Raw genomic sequence first — 19,058 nt, forward strand, 5'->3', positions numbered from 1 at the left:
CATGGCAGTTAGAAACTACACACAGACACTGCAGCGACAGGTCTGAGACACCTTTGAAGGCTACTTGTGTGGGTGGCACAACCAGTGCTGCATGCTTACTATTAGCATTTGGCACACCCAGTGCACTGTACTAGGGGCTTACTAGTAAATCAAATATGCCAATCATGGAGAATCAATCATAACACAACTAACAGTAGGAGCACTTGCCCTTTAAAAAGGAATAGCAGTGAGAAAGTGTGCAGGGACACGAAATCAGCAAAAACGAAGTCGAGCACATCATCAATAAAACAGGAGGTCAGAAAGCAAAAAGACAGTAGGAACACACCAAAAAATTCCAGGTCTAACTGAGCGCAACTGAAAATCCCAGAAAGCCACATCATGCCGGATGAACAAATACAGGACTGACTGGCCATGCATGGCACAATCAGGGTGGCAACTGTGTACAAGTCTAGTTGTGTAGTTCTTGGAAACTTCCATTCAAATGTAAATTGCATTTTACTAGTCAGCTTAGCTCTCTTATGTTGGAGCAAAAGTCCGTAAGAGATTAGTTGAAATTTGCTCTACACTGGAGCAAATCCTCATGGTGCAAAAACCGTCCTCTCTTCTATGCTATTACTGTGCATTATCCAAGTGAAAGACATCCATATAAAACGACTTTTATAAATTCTACTCAAGCTAAAATGGAAACATGAGGCCTTGTTGGTTTGATTAATTATCGGATGTAAATCAGACTGGTTGCTTTTCGTTTTGGAGCAGGGCTGACCAGGAGAAGGGGGAGTGGCATGAGAAGCCGATCTGACAGCTGGGCAGCGGCTGGAGGCAATCACAGGCAGAGCTACCAGTGAGAGGAGTGGGTTCACTCCGGCGGAGGCTTCGTGGCAACCGGCTGCAGAGCGCCCCCATAGGCCAGCCCGGCTGCTGCGGTTCCTGCGGCTCCTCCGGCTCCCTTGGCGTGGCGGCCAGTGGTGACGTCAGCAGAAGTTTAGGAAGCGCTGAAATTTAACACCCAGCACCGGGGAGAGCTGCAGCGGCGGCTCTCCCTTCCAGCAAGAGGCGCCGAGGGACTCCCAGTGGACCCGGCTCACCCACGGCCACTCTCGCCGGCACCGCTGCGGGGCGCCCCACCGGCGGCATCTCAGGTCTGTGGAGTCCTCAGAGCTGGCGACAGCAGCACTGCGCGTGGGACCCCCTCTTCAGAGCAGGAGCATAGCGCAAAGAGTCGGGTTTAAGTTTCACGCCGCTGCACAGATCTTACTGGCAACCCCTGCCTGGTCGAATCACAGCATGTGGCACTCTACTTTCAAACAATGACTGGGACATCCCTTTAAGAGGTCTGCCTGGGACAAGCATAACCTGGTCCACTCTGAGAGACACTGCCTGATAGAAGTACCGCCTGTGTCTGCGAAGCGCTGTCTGGTAGAGTACAACTCTTCTATCCAACCCGGACTGAAAGTACGGCTCGTGACTCTCTCATCGTTGCCAGGATTATCACTCTGAGAAGGACTGCATGGGACGACCACTTTTACAATCTCTATTCACCTGGGATAATTACTCCTTGAGCGTCCATCTAACAAGCCCTGCTTGCACCCCCGGGGCCACCTTTCTTTGAAACACTTACTGGGACCTCCCTCGGGGGATGAAGGGGAGCCTGGGACATCTGTGTCTGTGACTGCCAGGGTCGGCTCTCAGTGGAGCAGCGTCTGCGCCCTCCCCGCTCCCCTCCCAGGTTCGCATCTGTGGGGCGCAGCTTCGGACACCCGACTCCCACTGCCAGGTTTATCTCAGTGAAGAGCTGCCCGCCAGACCCCTCTCCCTCCCAGGGTCACCTCTCCGTGAAGCAGCGCTCGTGACACCCCTCCGGTAACGCGCTGAATGAGAGAAGCGCAGCTCGAGGCTCCACTCTCTCCCAATCACTGCCAGGGTCACGACTCTGTGGAGCAACGCCAGCTGCACCTCTCTCTACCACTCAAAGCCCACCTCTGTGGAGAAGGTGCTGTTGACGCTCTATAGCGCACTGAAGGGGAGTCGTGCACTAGGGGGGCTCCACTCTGCCAAATACTGCCTGGTTCACCACTCTGTCAAGCACTGCACTGGATATCCCCCTAGCACTGCATGCAGTTACATCTCCGTAAAGCACAGCACGGGACAGCACTCTCTAGCACCCCAATCAGCTTCTGTGAAGCACTGCGCGGGATAGCCCTCTCCACCACTGCAGGATCACCTGTCTGTGAAGCACTGCATGGGAAAGTCCTCCCCACCACTGCAGGATCACCTTCTGGGAAGCACTGCACAGGACTGCTCTAACCACCACTGCAAGATCACCTTCTGTGAAGCACTGCACGAGACAGCCCTCTCCACCACTGCAGGCACCTCTCCGTGAAGCACTGCACGAGGCAGCCTTCGCTACCACTGCAGGATCACCTTCTGGGAAGCACTGCACAGGACTGCCCTCTCCACCACTGCATGATCACCTTATGTGAAGCACTGCACGGGACAGCCCTCTCCACCACTGCAGGATCACCTTCTGTGAAGCACTGCACGGGACAGCCCTCTCCACCACTGCAGGATCACCTTCTGTGAAGCACTGCACGGGACAGCCCTCTCCACCACTGCAGGATCACCTTCTGTGAAGCACTGCACGGGACAGCCCTCTCCACCACTGCAGGATCACCTTCTGTGAAGCACTGTACGAGACAGCCCTCTCCACCACTGCAGTCACCTCTCTGCTGGAGAGAGCACAGCCTGTCAAGGGGTAAGACCCAGGACATCCTTCTGCCCACCTGACTGCCGAGGCCTTCTGGGATATCACCTGCCCCCTTTCCCACACAACGGACATGAGGAGCGCCGAGCACCGTCTGGGGGGGCCTGCACACATCTGAGTTCATGGACAGCACCTGAGACCCACAGCGTTTCCAGTTGGCTTCTGTTTTCGTTTTGAACCTCGCTGCTTGGACAAATGCATACAAATGCATTTAGGAGCCCAAAGGACAAGGAGTGGAAACATCTCTCCCACATCAGAGACGTGAGTATCCAAAAATGTGGCCCATGCTTGGCTGAGCACAGGTTTATCCCGCACCTCCGGTGCCAATGTATTTGTTCACCATCTGCCCCGGTAGCTGTTGTGTGTCAGCAAACTTACTGCAGCGTCGCTCCTCCCCGAGTAACTTTCCAGTGGGAGAGAGATGTGTCAGGGCTTTTATCAGCGTAAAGGCATCATGTGGAGGAGGCGCGGGGGCTGTGGTGGCTGCAGAGCGGGATGACAGAGACTCGGACTCCCGGGGCCCCCCTCCGACAGGAGCGGTGGCTCCCGTGAAGCAGAAAATGACCTCTCACACAGCAGCTCCCGGTCTTGCCTTGCCCCCTGGGGCAGTCTGACAGATGCGCATTCGGCGCGTTCTTGCGCATTCCTTAAGAGATACCAGCTTATCTGCACGTGTGTGCGTGCAGACATACTCTGTCCGTGTCTATTTAGATAAATAAAGGGACATGTGTGGGCTCGGCTTGTGCATGGCTTGCCTCAGCGTGGCTCTAGCTACATACAGCGTTTAGCGAAAATAGATTAGAAGCGTTAATTAGGATGGCCTGCGAATGTGCACCAACACTGATAACGTTATTCGCTTTACGGACGCCATGCTCAGAATACTTTTAGGTAAAAAGCGTTTTTGTACGACTGACTTCCCTTTTTCCACAGAGCACGCAGTACATTTGTGAAAGGGCCAGTGTGTATGCCACACTCAGTTTGTAGATGAGGTGTTAATGCGCCGCTATTTCTGGAGACGGCGTCGTCCCCTGTGGTCTCCCAGTCACTCCGCTCGGGAGGTGTCACACACAGCCCCATGTCGCGGTCAGTTAAAAATACAGCACAGGGAGTTGCATGTGCCGCGGAGCTATTTAAAGCTCCCTCAGAAATGAATGCTCTGGTTGTACGTCCACCGGGCATGTCTGCCGTGGCAGGGGGTGGGGGTTGGGGTAGCGAGAGCTCAGCTCCCAGAGCCTCCGGCGGGAGGAGGGGAGTGTCCCAGAAGTCCCTCCCTCCCAGAGCTGTATCAACTTGTTCTGTGCGGAGGGAGAGGGGGACCGAAGCCACTTACACGTAGATACCCAGGTGGAAGCGTCAGAAAGCTGGGCGTGGTTTCCATTGATGCAGCAGGTGCAGTGCCACCGGGGCCCAGAGACCTGCGGGTCCCACTGAACCCTGGTTATTGTTATGTTTCACAGTTCAGGCAGCGACCAGGGGAGCCGTTTCCTCTCTTGCACTCGGGCCCATGACACCCTGGCTACGCACGCCACTTTCAGAAAGTCGTGGCTGTGACGTAGGGCTTTAGTAGGCCAGGGTTCCGGGTCCGAGTCCAGGGACTTGCTGCTGGGCACCCATGGATCCGCTCCAGCGTTCCTTGGCTTGACTGACAGCTATAAACACTGCCACAGTAGGGGTGCAGCGTGCGCCTCAGCATCCTGGAACCGGTGCCACGTTACCTGCTGCACTGTTGATAGCTTTGCCCCCGCTGCTGCCCGCCCCCCACATCTTAACATGAGCGTGTGAGGTTAAGTCGTGTTTAAACAGTCGGGGGCTGTTTCCATTCCCTGGAATCTTCTCAGCAGTGTGTAGCAGGAATTTACTGAAAACTGTGTCCAGTAACAGCGGTGCAAGCGTATCCTGTCACAACAATGTTAAATACCAGCTCTACTGATGTGTTTGGGGTTCGAGCGCTTGGTTGCATGTGCAGACAGGTGTGTTTTTTGTGCCTGTAGCTTATTAGGTTTTTGTGTAGTGTGGAGGTTGTGTTTGTGGGTCTGGTGGGTAATTATGAAATCGTTTTTGCCTCCTGTTGTGCGTACATTGACGGGACAATGGTTGCGTAAGAGGGAAATTCACAACGCCTTATTGAAAAGCGACAGAAGGAACTCTATGAGCGCGCAGCGGGTCCAAGGGAAGCCACCCCCCCCCCCCCCCCCCCGCAATATGAAAGAGTTGGAGTGTGGGACACCCAGACAGCCAGCCTCTGCTCGCGCTGCCCCAAGCCCAGGCTGCCAGCGCTCTCCTCCGGGGCTGATGAAAGCCATATGAGAGAAATCACAGAGGGTTCATAAAGGAAGTAACAGCGTCTCACCCGTTTGGTGACGCGGCAACATGAAAGCCCCCGGACTGTGCTTTGGATGCGCGAGCCTTTTTTGTAGTTTTCCACATTCTTCGCGGGGTTTCTGCTCTGCCTGTCACTGAGCCCAGACAGTGACTGCCTTTAATTAACGAGCACTACCAAAACCAATAGGCTTCACTTTTGAAATAACACAAAGAGATTCTTATGAATAGCGATTTTTATGTGTGCGGCTCAACGGGGCAACAGGTTGATGGATGGATGTCTGCCTGAGGAGATGTATGAATGAATGAATCGTCTCATCGCACCGATGAGTGATTACGTGAGTAAATAGACGGGTAGATGAGTACATCCATGGGTGAGAGCATGGATTGAAAAACAGTAACAGACCAAACCACGTTCTCAGGCTTGCCTCCCGAGCACCTGATGAAGTGTCGCCAGTTGTGAATTATGACAGGAAGCGTTTAGGGGCTCTCTTCTTTGCTGGTTGGGCCTGAAGTATAACTTTACCAAGAGGCTGGAATTAGCAGCAGCAATACAGAAGACAAGTCTTTTCTGATGATGGGCCACAACTTTTCCCGAGCGTGCCTACACCACTGAACACTGGACAACATCAAACATACGGATGGGGGTGCAGAGAGACTGTTATGAGCTCATTCTTCCAGCTGAGAAGAGGGGAGCCCCGCTTGGTAATCTCAGCAGGAGACACTGATGCCCGGCCTAGACAATATACGCATTGAATCAGAGCAGGAGTCTATTTATTTCAATAACTCTGGTAAAACATTCATCATCGAGTAAAAATGCACATGGAAATGACAACAAATCAATATCTGAGAAATTATTGACACCAGTAATTAGAACTATTTATATTTAATTCAACTAATGTATCTAAACTTTCCACATTGTAAATATTTACATCTGCCTTTTGTCTCTTGAAGCTGCTATTTTAAAACTAGCATTGTTAGAAGATGGACAGGGACATTCATAAATATGATGAAGACCACATTAAAACAGATGAATGAGAGTGTGTTTGAAATTGACTTAGGTAGGCAGAAAAGCACAAGCTGTGAGCCTGGTGATGGAAACATCATAAGGAGAAAATACGTATTGGAAAGTCACTAGGCCTGGGAGTGGTGGCCAGTATTTTGACTTTGTCAATGCTTGTTTTGCCATTGTTTTTGCAAAACCTTAACCCTGCTTCTGTTTCTTGAAAAGCAAGATTTCTCTTTGCCTTCCAAGGAATATGCCAGATATGTTCTTGATATCTGTCTTGAGGGATGCTATAGAAGGGACTAGTCAGGGGTGTTCAATGTGAACTCCATTACGTGTAGTATTTAAAAAAAAAAGTAATTTACTAAATATTGATAACAATTACTTTGATATTTGACCCAACCACCCAATGAGTTCTAAGCTACGGTCTGCAACTTGGTTACCATTACATTAATTAGTTACATTCTCTAATGGAATGAGAGCAGTTTTAGCCCTTGAACTGGACAGCCACCCAGGAAAGAATCGGCAAAAGAAAACCCAGCCTTTTTAAGCAGAGCTTAAGTCTTGGTATTGTCAGGTTTACCTTCCAGATAAACAAATGTGACACACCAGTGCCTCCTGTTCCTCCAAAATGAATATACTGTGGTCTGATTTAGTGTGATATTGAAGAATGACAGGTCTTCAGGGGCAACCGCCAAGAGATGCAGTGCCTAAGCTAACTCTGTTGACACTGGTACATCGTTTGTTGACTTTCAAGGCAAGAAGATTGCTGCAGAGAAACAGTCTTGCACCACTCGGAGGGTGGCTTTCCTTTCAGTGCTGATGCTTTCAGATGCATAGGAACCCTCCTCCCAGAGAATGGAGGGTCTCCGCTCAAACTGGGGGTCTCAGGGTCAGATGCAGTGGATTCATGATCTCTCACACTTTATTGTTCGTCTATCATTGGATGTGCTTTACAGCGCTGTACACCAGTTGAAGGGCATTGAAACATAACTGTCTCATTCAGCTATATATTCCATTTATCGGTGCACGTTGTAGAGCAGGTTAACATATTAGGTTGATCGCAAATGTCCCTCCCTGCTGCAGTATCTTCTAAATTACAGCTATACATTTCTTAAGAAGTTGTTATATGACATCATTCTACATTTGAATGAGGGCACACCCCTTTCTTTGGCACAGTATTTTGTCACGCATTTGCCGAATATAGGTTTAGGTGTATTAACAGATGATACACCTAAGACAACAATGTTATGAACAAAGCTAATAGAACTGCTGCTCCAGAGGAAACAAGATCACAGGGTGAGTTCTGTTTGCTGTCCCACCTCTAGGATCCTTGTTACAAGCAATTGTACCCATGTTCTAGATAGCTTTATTAGGCGAGTGACCTGCTGCCCTCGGCTGTCAACTCTCTCCAAGGAACACAGATTACTGTCCCATTTTCCCCCAGACCCCCCATGGATACTGTTGTGGTATGAACTTGCAGCCATCTTTGTCCTTTGCATGACTTATTTGTAGCTCTGTGTTCCCATAAAATAACCACATCATCACACCAAGTCTCTCATTGGTAAAAATTAAAAGCCTCTTACATGGCTGCATGCCCCTATTGCTCACAAAGGCACAGCCCTTTTCCCTGGAGATACGTGGGTCAGGAGGGCTATAATGATATATCAAACCCTTTAATTTCCCTGAAGAAAACTGTATTGTCCAGACACAGAAAACGGGATCATGTCATGGCATGGAAACACCACAAATGTGCCAGTCTCTCTAGTGTCACCCAGCATGTGGTATGCCCTCTTCATTTCCACTTCTATGTCAACAACTCACCTGCAAACCTCACAGCAGTCCCATTCGGATCATATCCACCCAGAGCTAATACCCGATTTGTGGTTGTGTTACTTATTTGTTTCATGCGTAGAGTATTTATTGACCTTACTGTGGTCCTGTAAGGCAACAGAGTGCTTTCTGCATATCCCGGAGGTACATGCAATTTGTCTATTGAGTGATCATTAGGATGTTTAGCTAGCCCAAGGAAAGTGGTACAAATTTTAATAATGCAATACATTTTGCCGAGTTTCAAGGGGCTGTGTAATGTCTTTTTTTTTTAAAGTTAGCAGTTCTTGATATCTCCAAGGCTTGGGTACCAAACCTGAAATCATGGCTAGGGACAAATGCTATAAACACAAGGAGAGGTGAGACCCAGTTATTTGTGACAGTGTCTGTCTTGCCTGTATCTGAGACAAGTGAGCGTAATGCACCCAGGTAAATCGGTGCTTGCTTCGCAATTTCTCAGACAGTAAACTTTCTCTGAGATGGTGGTAGAAAAGAAAAAAAAAAAAATATATATATATATATATATATATATACCTCACCCACAGGTACCACCTGTGGCATGCTTCATCATTGGACCCTCTCACAGACACTGATTGTGAATGGGTGGGCTAGATACGTTTGTAAGTGGAGCTCTTTCAGTGGTAGCAGTGAGTGAAGGCAGGAGTGAGTGAGTGTGTTAAAATAGCCTTTAAATCCTTTGTAACAAGTTTATTATTCTGTGATCTAAGGCTAGGTTAAAATAGATCAGTGTGATGCTTTTAGGAATTAATGTTCCCAGGCATCCGATAAGTTGACATTTTTCAGCCTTTATGTAGCCCATGAAGGGTCAGTAGGCTTATCTCAGTCCCTCGTTTTTACCCTGCTTTTTGCAATTGCTAATTTTCTCTGCCATTAAACAGGAAAAAACATGCACGTAACCATACAGACCATATTTATAAGAACTTTTCCTTGTATGGTTGTAATGACTTGTTTTTTCAACAGACATCATAGGGGTACCAGGGGAGGACCAACTCTTTAGTCACACATTCATCAACAGTACGCATCCGCTTGTGCTCGTAGTGTCTCCCTGTGTCCCTGCATGCTGTAATGTTGCACAGCAGTTTCAGTTGCAATCCAGCACTTTTGGGGACTTCTTTGAAGTGAAGGTCATGACGGAGTGACTGCTCTAATGTATACGAAAGAAATATGGTTGCATATACAATTTTGGAGAAGATGTTTAGAGCTTGTAATTTAACCATCTAGTCAGGAGGTGGGGGCTTGGACCTACTTGGAGATACTAAGTGGAACACCCAGTGGTTAATTTGTAAAAATATAAGTGTCAGGGCTCTCACCAGGAGGAAGCCTGCACCAGACCCTTTCTCATGTTAGCGCCGTGTAAAATAGAACAACCAAGAAAGTGGGGAGAGTATGTGGTGTAATGTCCAGAGCTGCTGACTTGGCAGCGGGGGGTTCGAGTCTCTGGTCGGCTCAACATCCTCTTTCTGAGCAAATCACTTCATCTCCTCGTGCATAAATGTCCTTAACTGGTGCTAATGAAAAGAAACGGTGCTGAGCACTGAAAACCAACAGCTCAAATTAAGGAATTACCAAAGGCAAGAAGGTTGCATCCTCTAAGAATGCACATTGTCAGTGCGCACCTTGATGCTGTCCTGCCCACCAATGTAACCATCAGAACACCCACTTCTGTTCCCTCAGCTAAACTGCAACTGAAGAGCACTGAACACAGAGAATAACACCGTATTGTAGGGTCGTCAGCTTTACTCTACTGTTTCAGATCATAAACTCAGAACATTTAGTGCTAGAAACGCTGCGTTTTCTTAAATCCATTTTATTGTCCGCGCACTTTAGGCTTGTTGCTCGTTTGTTCCTTTACAAAGAATATGCCTCTGGCTTACTGACTTTTTTGATAACTGTCGCTAATTGACTGTTGACAACTGTGGCATACTAGTGCTTAAGGCCTGCCCTGCTCCATAGTGTGAGACAGGTGATCCAAGGAAGCTAGGGCTCACCATTGTATGCATATTAATAAACTTACATGCATATGTATTACGTTTTTCGGCACTACATGGCTACTCACATTGGTGAATTGCACAACGCCGCATTCCTCATTGCAGTACTGGCACCAGAGCAGCATGTACTCCATGTTTTGGCCTGTGTGCTGGAAGAAGCTCCACATGCTGAAGGACGTGCCGATTTGGGGGAGTTGTCAGCAAGGCCTAGGGCCTGCAAGTAGTCACCATAGCTCTCCACATCCTCTAAGTACAGGAGCTGGCCAGCCCACAGCATGTCATTTTTGGTGATGGCCGAGGAACCGGTTGTAGTTGCAGATGGTCGATGGCGGGATGATCATCACAGTGCTCTCTTTCTCTTCCAGGGTGGTGACGTGGTGGATCTTGGAGTAGTACTGCGGCTCTAGTTGGTTTTAAGCAAAACCAAAGGAAATGATGGACGGAGTGTTGAACATTGCAAGCACTCACCCCCAGTCAACTGATCTGGGTTTAATCCACCACCGTTCTTTAGCCCACTCTGCCACCCCAGTTCAGACATGGCCATATGCAAATCAGTCTGACTCTGTGCCTCATTGGAACAGTCCAGCCCGAACTGCCAAGCCATGTCTTCCCTGGACCGGAAACAAGCTTCCTAGGACCGGTTTCTGGCATTTCAGCCGTCTTCAGCCAGGCTTGCTTGAATCCAGTGGCAAAGTGAGCAAGGGACTCACGTCTGAGCATACCCTGCCAACTTATGGTGAACAAAGCAAAACCAAAGGAAATGATGGACGGAGTGTTGAACATTGCAAGCACTCACCCCCAGTCAACTGATCTGGATTTAATCCACCACCGTTCTTTAGCCCACTCTGCCACCCCAGTTCCGACATGGCCATATGCAAATCAGTCTGACCCTGTGCCTCATGGGAACAGTCCAGCCCGAAGTGCCAAGCCATGTCTTCCCTGGACCGGAAACAAGCTTCCTAGTTAGGGCTGGACTGTTCCCATGAGGCACAGGGTCAGACTGATTTGCATATGGCCATGTTTGAACTGGGGTGGTGGAGTGAGCTAAAGAATGATGATGGATTAAACCCAGATCAGTTGACTGGGGGTGAGTGTTTGATTTGCTCAAACGCTCCGTCCATCATCCCCTTTGGTATCGCTTTGTTCGCCCTAAGTTGGCAGGGTATGTCCAGACGTGGGTCCCTTGCTCACTTTGCCACTGGATTCAAGATAGCCTGGCTGATGAGGGTTATGAACCCGAAACCGGTCCCAGGATGCTTGTTTCCGGTCTAGGGAAGACATGGCTTGGCAGTTCGGGCTGGACTGTTCCCATGAGGCACAGGGTCAGACTGATTTGCATATGGTCATGTTTGAACTCGGGTGGTGGAGTGAGCTAAAGAATGATGATGCATTAAACCCAGATCAGTTGACTGGGGGTGAGTGTTTGATTTGCTCAAACGCTCCGTCCATCATCCCCTTTGGTATCGCTTTGTTCGCCCTAAGTTGGCAGGGTATGTCCAGACGTGGGTCCCTTGCTCACTTTGCCACTGGATTCAAGATAGCCTGGCTGATGAGGGTTATGAACCCGAAACCGGTCCCGGATGCTTGTTTCCGGTCCAGGGAAGACATGGCTTGGCAGTTCGGGCTGGACTGTTCCCATGAGGCACAGGGTCAGACTGATTTGCATATGGCCATGTTTGAACTGGGGTGGTGGAGTGAGCTAAAGAATGATGATGGATTAAACCCAGATCAGTTGACTGGGGGTGAGTGTTTGATTTGCTCAAACGCTCCGTCCATCATCCCCTTTGGTATCGCTTTCTACTTGGTTTTAAGCAGAAAGTAAATCGAATATATAAAATTTATACCTGTATTAATTGCGGGGGCCGGCACTCGTGTATATTCACTTCGCATGGACTTTAAAACGTTTAGTGCAAATCCTGCACACTTCCAGCATGCCGTGCCCCAGCTTAGCCAAAAGCCCGCCCTCGGCCAGTCTTAAACGGAAATTAAACAATGTTCCGTAAAAGGCATACGCAATCTGCGGACGTGACATCACTAACGTGATGACGACGTTCTTGCAGTATGCGTGGACCAGGGTGGGACTTCCTATGAGGACATACCAGGAGGCATACCAGGCAGCTGCCACAGAAGGAGAGCAGAAATGTATTTTAATCATTATCGGGCCATCGATCTGCCGGAGGAGAAAAATCATGTAGACCCGGCCGGGTAAAATAAGTGCCGGTGCTGCGCACCGGAAAGCACCATGCACAAATTAACCACTGGGAACACCATCTTTTATGTGTTCCATTTGCACATCAACCATTCATACACTAATGTCAGACATAGCACAAGTGTGTTTTTGATGCTGTCAATCTTGATAGAGAGTTATGTAGCATCCACTTAGTAGTGGAATTCAATACCTGCGCTGGAGCAAATTATCTCTAAAGTTTTAATGTACTAGTTGAATTGTCTTGAGGCTAGTATACTTCCTATACCCATCCTGTTATGTAAAATGTGGAGTAGGATGTTGTGGTTGATAGTGTCAAAGTCAGTGGTCAAATCAAGGAGTATCAGAATGCAATTGCTACCCTCATCTAAGAGGCACAAGAAGTCATCAATTATCTTTAGCATGGTTCTTTCTGTAACAGGGTCCAATCTAAAGGCAGACTGATGCAGGCTCAGAGTCTGATTTTATCTGTGCTATGGATTTCTATAATTTAGTATACACATTTCTCTTTGATTTTAGACTTGAAGAATAGCCTATGATAAGTATGTCGCTGTCAAAGTTTTTAGTGTCTGCATGTTAGAAATGGAGGTTTCTTGTTGGCAGTGGGTTGCACCCTGTCCAAGTAGGGACCCTTAGTCTAGTCAGGTTATGGAAGTTACACACCTAAGATAATCCCTGCTCACACTTTTGGTAGCTTGGCATGAGCAGCCAGGCTTACCCCAGAGGCAATGTGTAAAGCATTTGTACATACACATACAGTAACACAGTGAAAACACTACAAAATGACACCTCAACAGTTTAGAAAAATAACCGATATTTATCTGAATAAAACAAGACCAAAACAACAAGAGCCCAACATACACAAGTAAATATATCCCTTTTAAATGGTTCAAAATAGTTCAGTCCATAGGAAACTATGGATGTGTCACTTTTATTACAAAATACCTGGGATGTGTCAAAAACAAAGACAAAAACAGGCACAGGAGAGGAGAGGTGAGGTGCCGTAAAAGCAAAGTGATGCGTCTGTTCCTTCCTCCCAGGGGAGGTTATGTGTCGGTTCCTTACTGCCAGGGGAGGAGATGCATTGGTTCCTCACTGCAGTACAGGGGGGGGGGAAGCATTGCTTCTTTACTCTCAGGGGAGGTGATGCATTGGTTCCTTACTGTGAGGGTATGTGATGCGTCGATCTCTGGACACAGAACCTCAGTTCCTTACTGCTGGGCAACATCGCTGAAGAACTTGGCACACAGGTGCAATGCATCAAAAATCTGGGTGCACTGGGACGATGTGGTGGTGGCGAAACAGGTGCTGTGTAGATTTTCCAGCTGCAAAGCAGGTGAAGCATCTATTTATATAGCTGCACTGGAGGGCCTGCATTGGATTCAGAGTCGGTACCTTGGACGTCTGAGACACGGTGCTCAGAATTCAGCTGCACAGCAGGTGCTGTGTTGATTCTTCGGCTGCACCACGGCGATGCATTGGTTTTCAACCGAACAGTAGTCTTGCTTCAGGAAAAACAGGCACTGGAGGTCAATGCATGGATTTTTTTGTTTTTTTGCAGCAAAAGCCACCTCCAAGGGCCCAGAACTGGAACTGGCCCCATTTTGCAGGTCAGAACTACCAGCAGAGGAATTCAGGGGCTGCAGATGATGTCTTTGATGGCCCTGAGACTTCTTAACAGGAGGCAAGCACACACAAGCCCTTGGAGAACCTTGGCAAGCAGAATGTAGAGAGCAAAGTCCAGTCCTTTCACTGCCCAAGACCGAAGCAGCAAGCAGTAGGCCAGCAGAACAAAGCAACAAGAATAGTGGCAGTTCCCTTCCTATATTATCCAGCACTTCATGTTGCCAGAATCTCCTCTTAGTCCAGAGGTGTTCTGAAGTTTTGGATCCACAGCTCCAATACATATACCAATTTTCTGACTTTGAAGTAAGCAAACTTCAAAGGAAAGTATTTGCAGAGCACAAGGCACTTCCTTTCCCTGACCTGGCTACAGACACATTACAGGGGGGTGGAGACAGATTTGTGTGAAGATAGGCAGAGCCTCATTCAGGTGTCATTGACAATTCCTGCCACCACTCTAGTTCAGGAAGACCCATAAGCCTGGTGATGGGCCATCAGTATATGCAGGGCACACATCAGCACCCTTTGTGGGACTGTCTAGAGTGAATGCACAAACAGCCCAACTGTCACCCTCCCCCAGATGTGGATTCCACAGACAGGCAGAGGCACAGAATACTAAAGCAAGAAAATGCCCACTTTCTGAACGTAAAAGACACACAGATGATGGACGGAATGCAGAGTAAATCAAACATTCTCCCCCAGTCAAGAGATCTGGGTTGAATCCATAATTATTTTTCTCACCATGCCACCCCAGTGCAAATCAGTCTTGACCCTGTACCTCATGGGAACAGTCCAGCCCGAACTGCCAAGCCAGGTCCTCCCTGGACTGGAAACCAGCATCGTGGGACCGGTTTTGGGGCATCACCCCTCACCATCTGGGTCTGAACTGGAAAGGCATGGGGAGCAAAAAACGATGGATTAAGGCCAAGATCTCTGTACTGAGGTGAATGTTTGACATTGTGCAGCAATCTGTCCATCAGTTGTTCTTTTTGCACTTTCCGAAAGTGGCATTTTCAAACACTCAGTTTGAAAACCAACTTCACTAAAAGATGTTTTTTTAAATTGCTAGTTCAGGGACCCCAAACTCCAAATCTCCATCTCTTCCCAATTGGAAGTTACACCTTCAAGAGGTAGGTTACATGGCAGCTCCAATGATACCCTATGGAAGAGATAGTTCTTACAATAGTGAAAAACAAAATTAGCAGTATTTCACTATCAGGACATGTACAACACACAAGTACATGTCCTACCTTTCAAATACACTGCACCATGCCCATGGTGCTCCATTGAGCCTACCCTAGGGGTGCCTTACATGTAGTAAAAGGGAAGGTGTGGGCCTGACAAGTGGATGCACTTTCCAGGTCGACATGGCAGTTTAAAATTACCCACACAGACATTGCAGAGGCAGGTCTGAGACATGGTTACAGGGCTACTCATGTGGGTGGAACAATCAGTGCTGCAGGCCCACTAGTAGTAATTGATTTACAGGCCCTGGGCACACATAGTGCACTTAATTCAGGACTTACCAGTAAATCAAATACGCCAATCATGGGCAACTAATCACAATTATAATTTACACAGGGAGCAATTGCACTTTAGCACTGATCAGCAGTGGTAAAGTGCCCAGAGTTCTTAACCAGCAAACATGAAATGCGGCACATTGTCAAAAACAGGAGGTCAGAAGCAAAAAAGACAGGGGAAAAACACTCCAAAGATGGCAGGTGTAACACTGCATTACATTTTTTTAGAGGCATGTGAACACAGCCTACCTCAAAGAAATCCGTGAAGAAGCCACACGTAAATTAGAAGTTTATAATCTCCACCCACTAGGGCTAGTGAGAGTCATCATGTGGTTTAAGAAAACCGATGTATAAAGGACTGGAGTAGTATGATGATGGTTTCGTTTTTTTATAGGCCCCTTTTAAGGTAAGTTTTTTTATGGGTGGTGGTTGTAAGGAGAAGTGATTTGTCATCAACTTTAGGGGTTTTATATGGTGGATCCCAGACGACCTGTGATTGGTCATGGATGATCTTGAAAACTTCTCTAGTTGTATTCATAGTGGTTTTGAATTTGATCTTTGAAAACAGGATTTTACAAGCAAATGCATCTCTTGTATTGCTTTCTTTCCTTCCTTAGTCCAGAGAGTATGGAAGAGAAGGGGCATTTTTCCATCTCCTCTCAAGGACTAGCATGACCTTTCTCTGAGAACTAATTTCTTTGTTGAACCAATGGTCAAGTCATTAGCTTTTTTATTTGATTAGTTCTTGGCTGTATATATTCTGGTTTGGTGATTAGGCAGTTTGGTGGGATAGTTTGAGAGAGGGTCATCTGGTCTAAAAAAGTGGATCATAGCTTCTATCTGCAGGTGATCCGTTTTTTTATACAGAGGCAGCCATGAGTGCCTACATTTCTTCGGGACATTGCTAGTTTCAGGGTTTCAAATAAGAGAAGGGAGTGGCTTTACCATTAGTATAGAAGGAATTGTGGTCTGGCTGGGAAGGAACATTTAGTCAGTGTCAGGACATGGTAAGTATATGTTCTGGGCGACTTAGGTAGATTTACTACTATTCAAATGTGGGGATGCTCTTGAAATGAACATGTCGCTTCTATTGGGTCCTCTGCTAGGAAGTCAATAAATTTAACTTGATGCCAATCCCTTGTGGGGACTTCCACACTTCCAAGTAGCTGTGTTTAGTAACTCTTCTGTTACATGTATAATACAGAATCAATTAGTATGTCTTGAGTAGTAAATTGGAGGACTCTACTAAACTTGAGAATTATACATGCAAGCACAGAGAACAGTTCAGCTACTTCCCTCCGTATCACCAAGCATGGTTCACTTCAATAAGAAGAGGTTGAGAATTCCATCTGTCTTTCTTTTGTCAAAGTAGACAACCTTTGTACATGCGTTAAAACTAGTGGAGGTGCTCTTCTCCAGTGTGTACCACATTGACTATTGCCTGTGACAAATGAAACATTTGTTTGTGAACACTATCTACTTCTCCTCTACCATCCTGCTGTATGTTTGTGAATTTTGTTTAGGGAAACGCAACTTAGGAGTTGCTCCTATGTGGTCATTTTTCGGCTTATATCCCTACAATAGTTACAGTTTTGACATATTTCCCAATTCTGACAGCAAAGAAGATGTGACATAAATTCCAGTGTACCACTAGCACTGTGTTTCACCGGATGCTGAGTATATAGCTCAATGATGACAGCTGACCATTAAGTCACAAGAGCATAGAGGAGAGCCCTAAATTGTCCATTAATTGGGGAAATATATCACATAGGACTTGTAAGCAAGCAGACCATTCAATGGAACATTGGCTGGGGATTATCCCCAGATATAATAGCACTACTCATATATTTGGACTGGGACTAGGTTTAGACCCCTGGCTGCTGATTTATCGGTAGGATTCTAAATGATAAATCAGAATTAAATGGCAATTCTAAGATCCCATTCGATAAATTATTTAAACCTCAGCAAGCCAGGACTATATTCAGAGGTTTCACAACAACTCAGGTACTCAGGTGGATGAAAGCATTTACAGTTCTGCTACACTATGTGATTGCTACATGCTTTGCTATCAAACTCTTTTTTACGTTTCGCCTGCACAATGCTTATGATGTGCTTGTGAAATCTATTGTATTTAATATAAATCTTAAAAGGGGCTTACGTCATGCCCGTGCTTTTCATTGGTTCCTGTGCTTGCCACTTACTTTTCATCCATTTCTATTGGCTGTACGATACTGTTTCCTGTTGTTCCACATGTCTTTCTCTTATCAGTGTCCCGTAGCCCAGGTACAGGGTTCTTCTGCTTGTGGAACTTCTCTTTTTAGGTTTTCCCTGCACTGCGATTCTATTAAATCTATACCTAACTTCATACTAGTGCATGTGTTCCGTTTGTGCTTCGTATCACCTCCCCCTACTGTTGTTTAACACATCCCCTTGTTTATCACCCCCACCCAATGTTCGTTCTTTTTTTTAAATACTATTTCCTATAGCGCGAACCCTACCAAAGGTGTCGGAGCACTTTACACAAGCACCAGTACCATACCTTTTGAAATGCACTGCGACTGCTTGAGACAAAAGTTCATGCCGAAATCATGGTCAAAAATAGTTATACTTTTTGAGTTTTTTTTACGGTGTTTTTATTGAACAATTAAATTATAGTAGCTCACCCCTGTATGTATGTGTACAAATGCATATGGGAATTTCTGGAATTTATGCGGCTTTCGGTCTTCAGAGGATGCCCTTCATTGCTTTCTTGAGGGCAGAAACACAATGCTATTAGGATTTATGGCTACTGCATAAACGTGTAAAGCAAATTACAGTCCAATATTGCAGCTTTGTTTGCTGATATTTGAGAGGCACCAGAATCAGTTCAGTCCTCCCATGGCATCTGAGTCACGAGTCATGTTGTGTCATATGTTCTCAGGGGTCTCTTTACACTCAAATCATATGACTCCGGTACCCCTGAAACCAGCACTTGAGCACGCAGAGAGCCTCTTGAGATCCTTGTCCAACCTTCAGTTTGAGCCATGCATGCATTTTTTAATGGACATGTTTTTGGGGTTAGGCACCCGCTTCACAAATGCTTCCAAGAAAGCACATAAAAGAAATACACTCTCGCTGCTCAACCTTTGATTAGAACCAGAATGCATACATTCTAATCCCGGTGTCCGCAGTTAGTCATTGAGTGATTCTGGGCAAACACGAGTTGCTTGCCACCAGTTGGAAATAAGTGGGATGCATACACACAGAGCCCTGTAATAATTAAATTTAAAGCAACATGAGATCTCTGATGAATATTTTCTTGCGTGATAGACCCCAACAGAAACATTTGTCACTGCAGTAGGAAAACTGACTTGTCTTGTTTCAGAGCACATTACGATGCTGAAAAGCCCACATCCATATCTTGTGCTGGTCATTTACAAACGATCACAGTGTTTAGAGTGCATGCAAACCAGAAGAGGTCACAGTCTTTCAGAAAAATCAGTTGCACACGGAAGGGCAGGGTGCTGTAGGGCAGCTTCCATTCCAAAGCTGAACCAACAGCAGGTCCACTGTATGATTAGGGGATACTTGTGGCTATATACGTTGCCCTTCTGCTGCGATTTCCTAACTGTGAACATTCTGCCATTCTCGGCTGGTCTTAGGATCCATAATTTATGTCTAAGGATGTACCACATTCCTTTTATTTAAATTTGTTTCCTATAGAACAAATATGGTACCAGGAATAGCCTGGCAATGTTATTCACTTTCACCACTGAGAGAGGTTGTGTAATCCTGGACAAACCAT

At 46.8% G+C, this 19,058-nt stretch overlaps 1 protein-coding gene across 1 annotated transcript in view; it reads left to right on the forward strand.

Annotated features, from left to right (window-relative positions):
- The first annotated feature begins 806 nt into the window (after window positions 1-806).
- Window positions 807-19,058, forward strand: part of COL24A1 (collagen type XXIV alpha 1 chain) — an 826,732-nt gene continuing 808,480 nt past the window's right edge. The window contains exon 1 of the mRNA XM_085602067.1: window positions 807-3,022. Within this exon, the coding sequence (XP_085458193.1) occupies window positions 2,967-3,022 (56 nt within the window). The 5' untranslated portion in view covers window positions 807-2,966. The remainder of the gene's footprint in view (window positions 3,023-19,058) is intronic.

Source organism: Triturus cristatus, chromosome 4_2, assembly GCF_964204655.1.
Source record: "Triturus cristatus chromosome 4_2, aTriCri1.1, whole genome shotgun sequence".
In the NCBI taxonomy this organism is placed as follows: domain Eukaryota; kingdom Metazoa; phylum Chordata; class Amphibia; order Caudata; family Salamandridae; genus Triturus; species Triturus cristatus.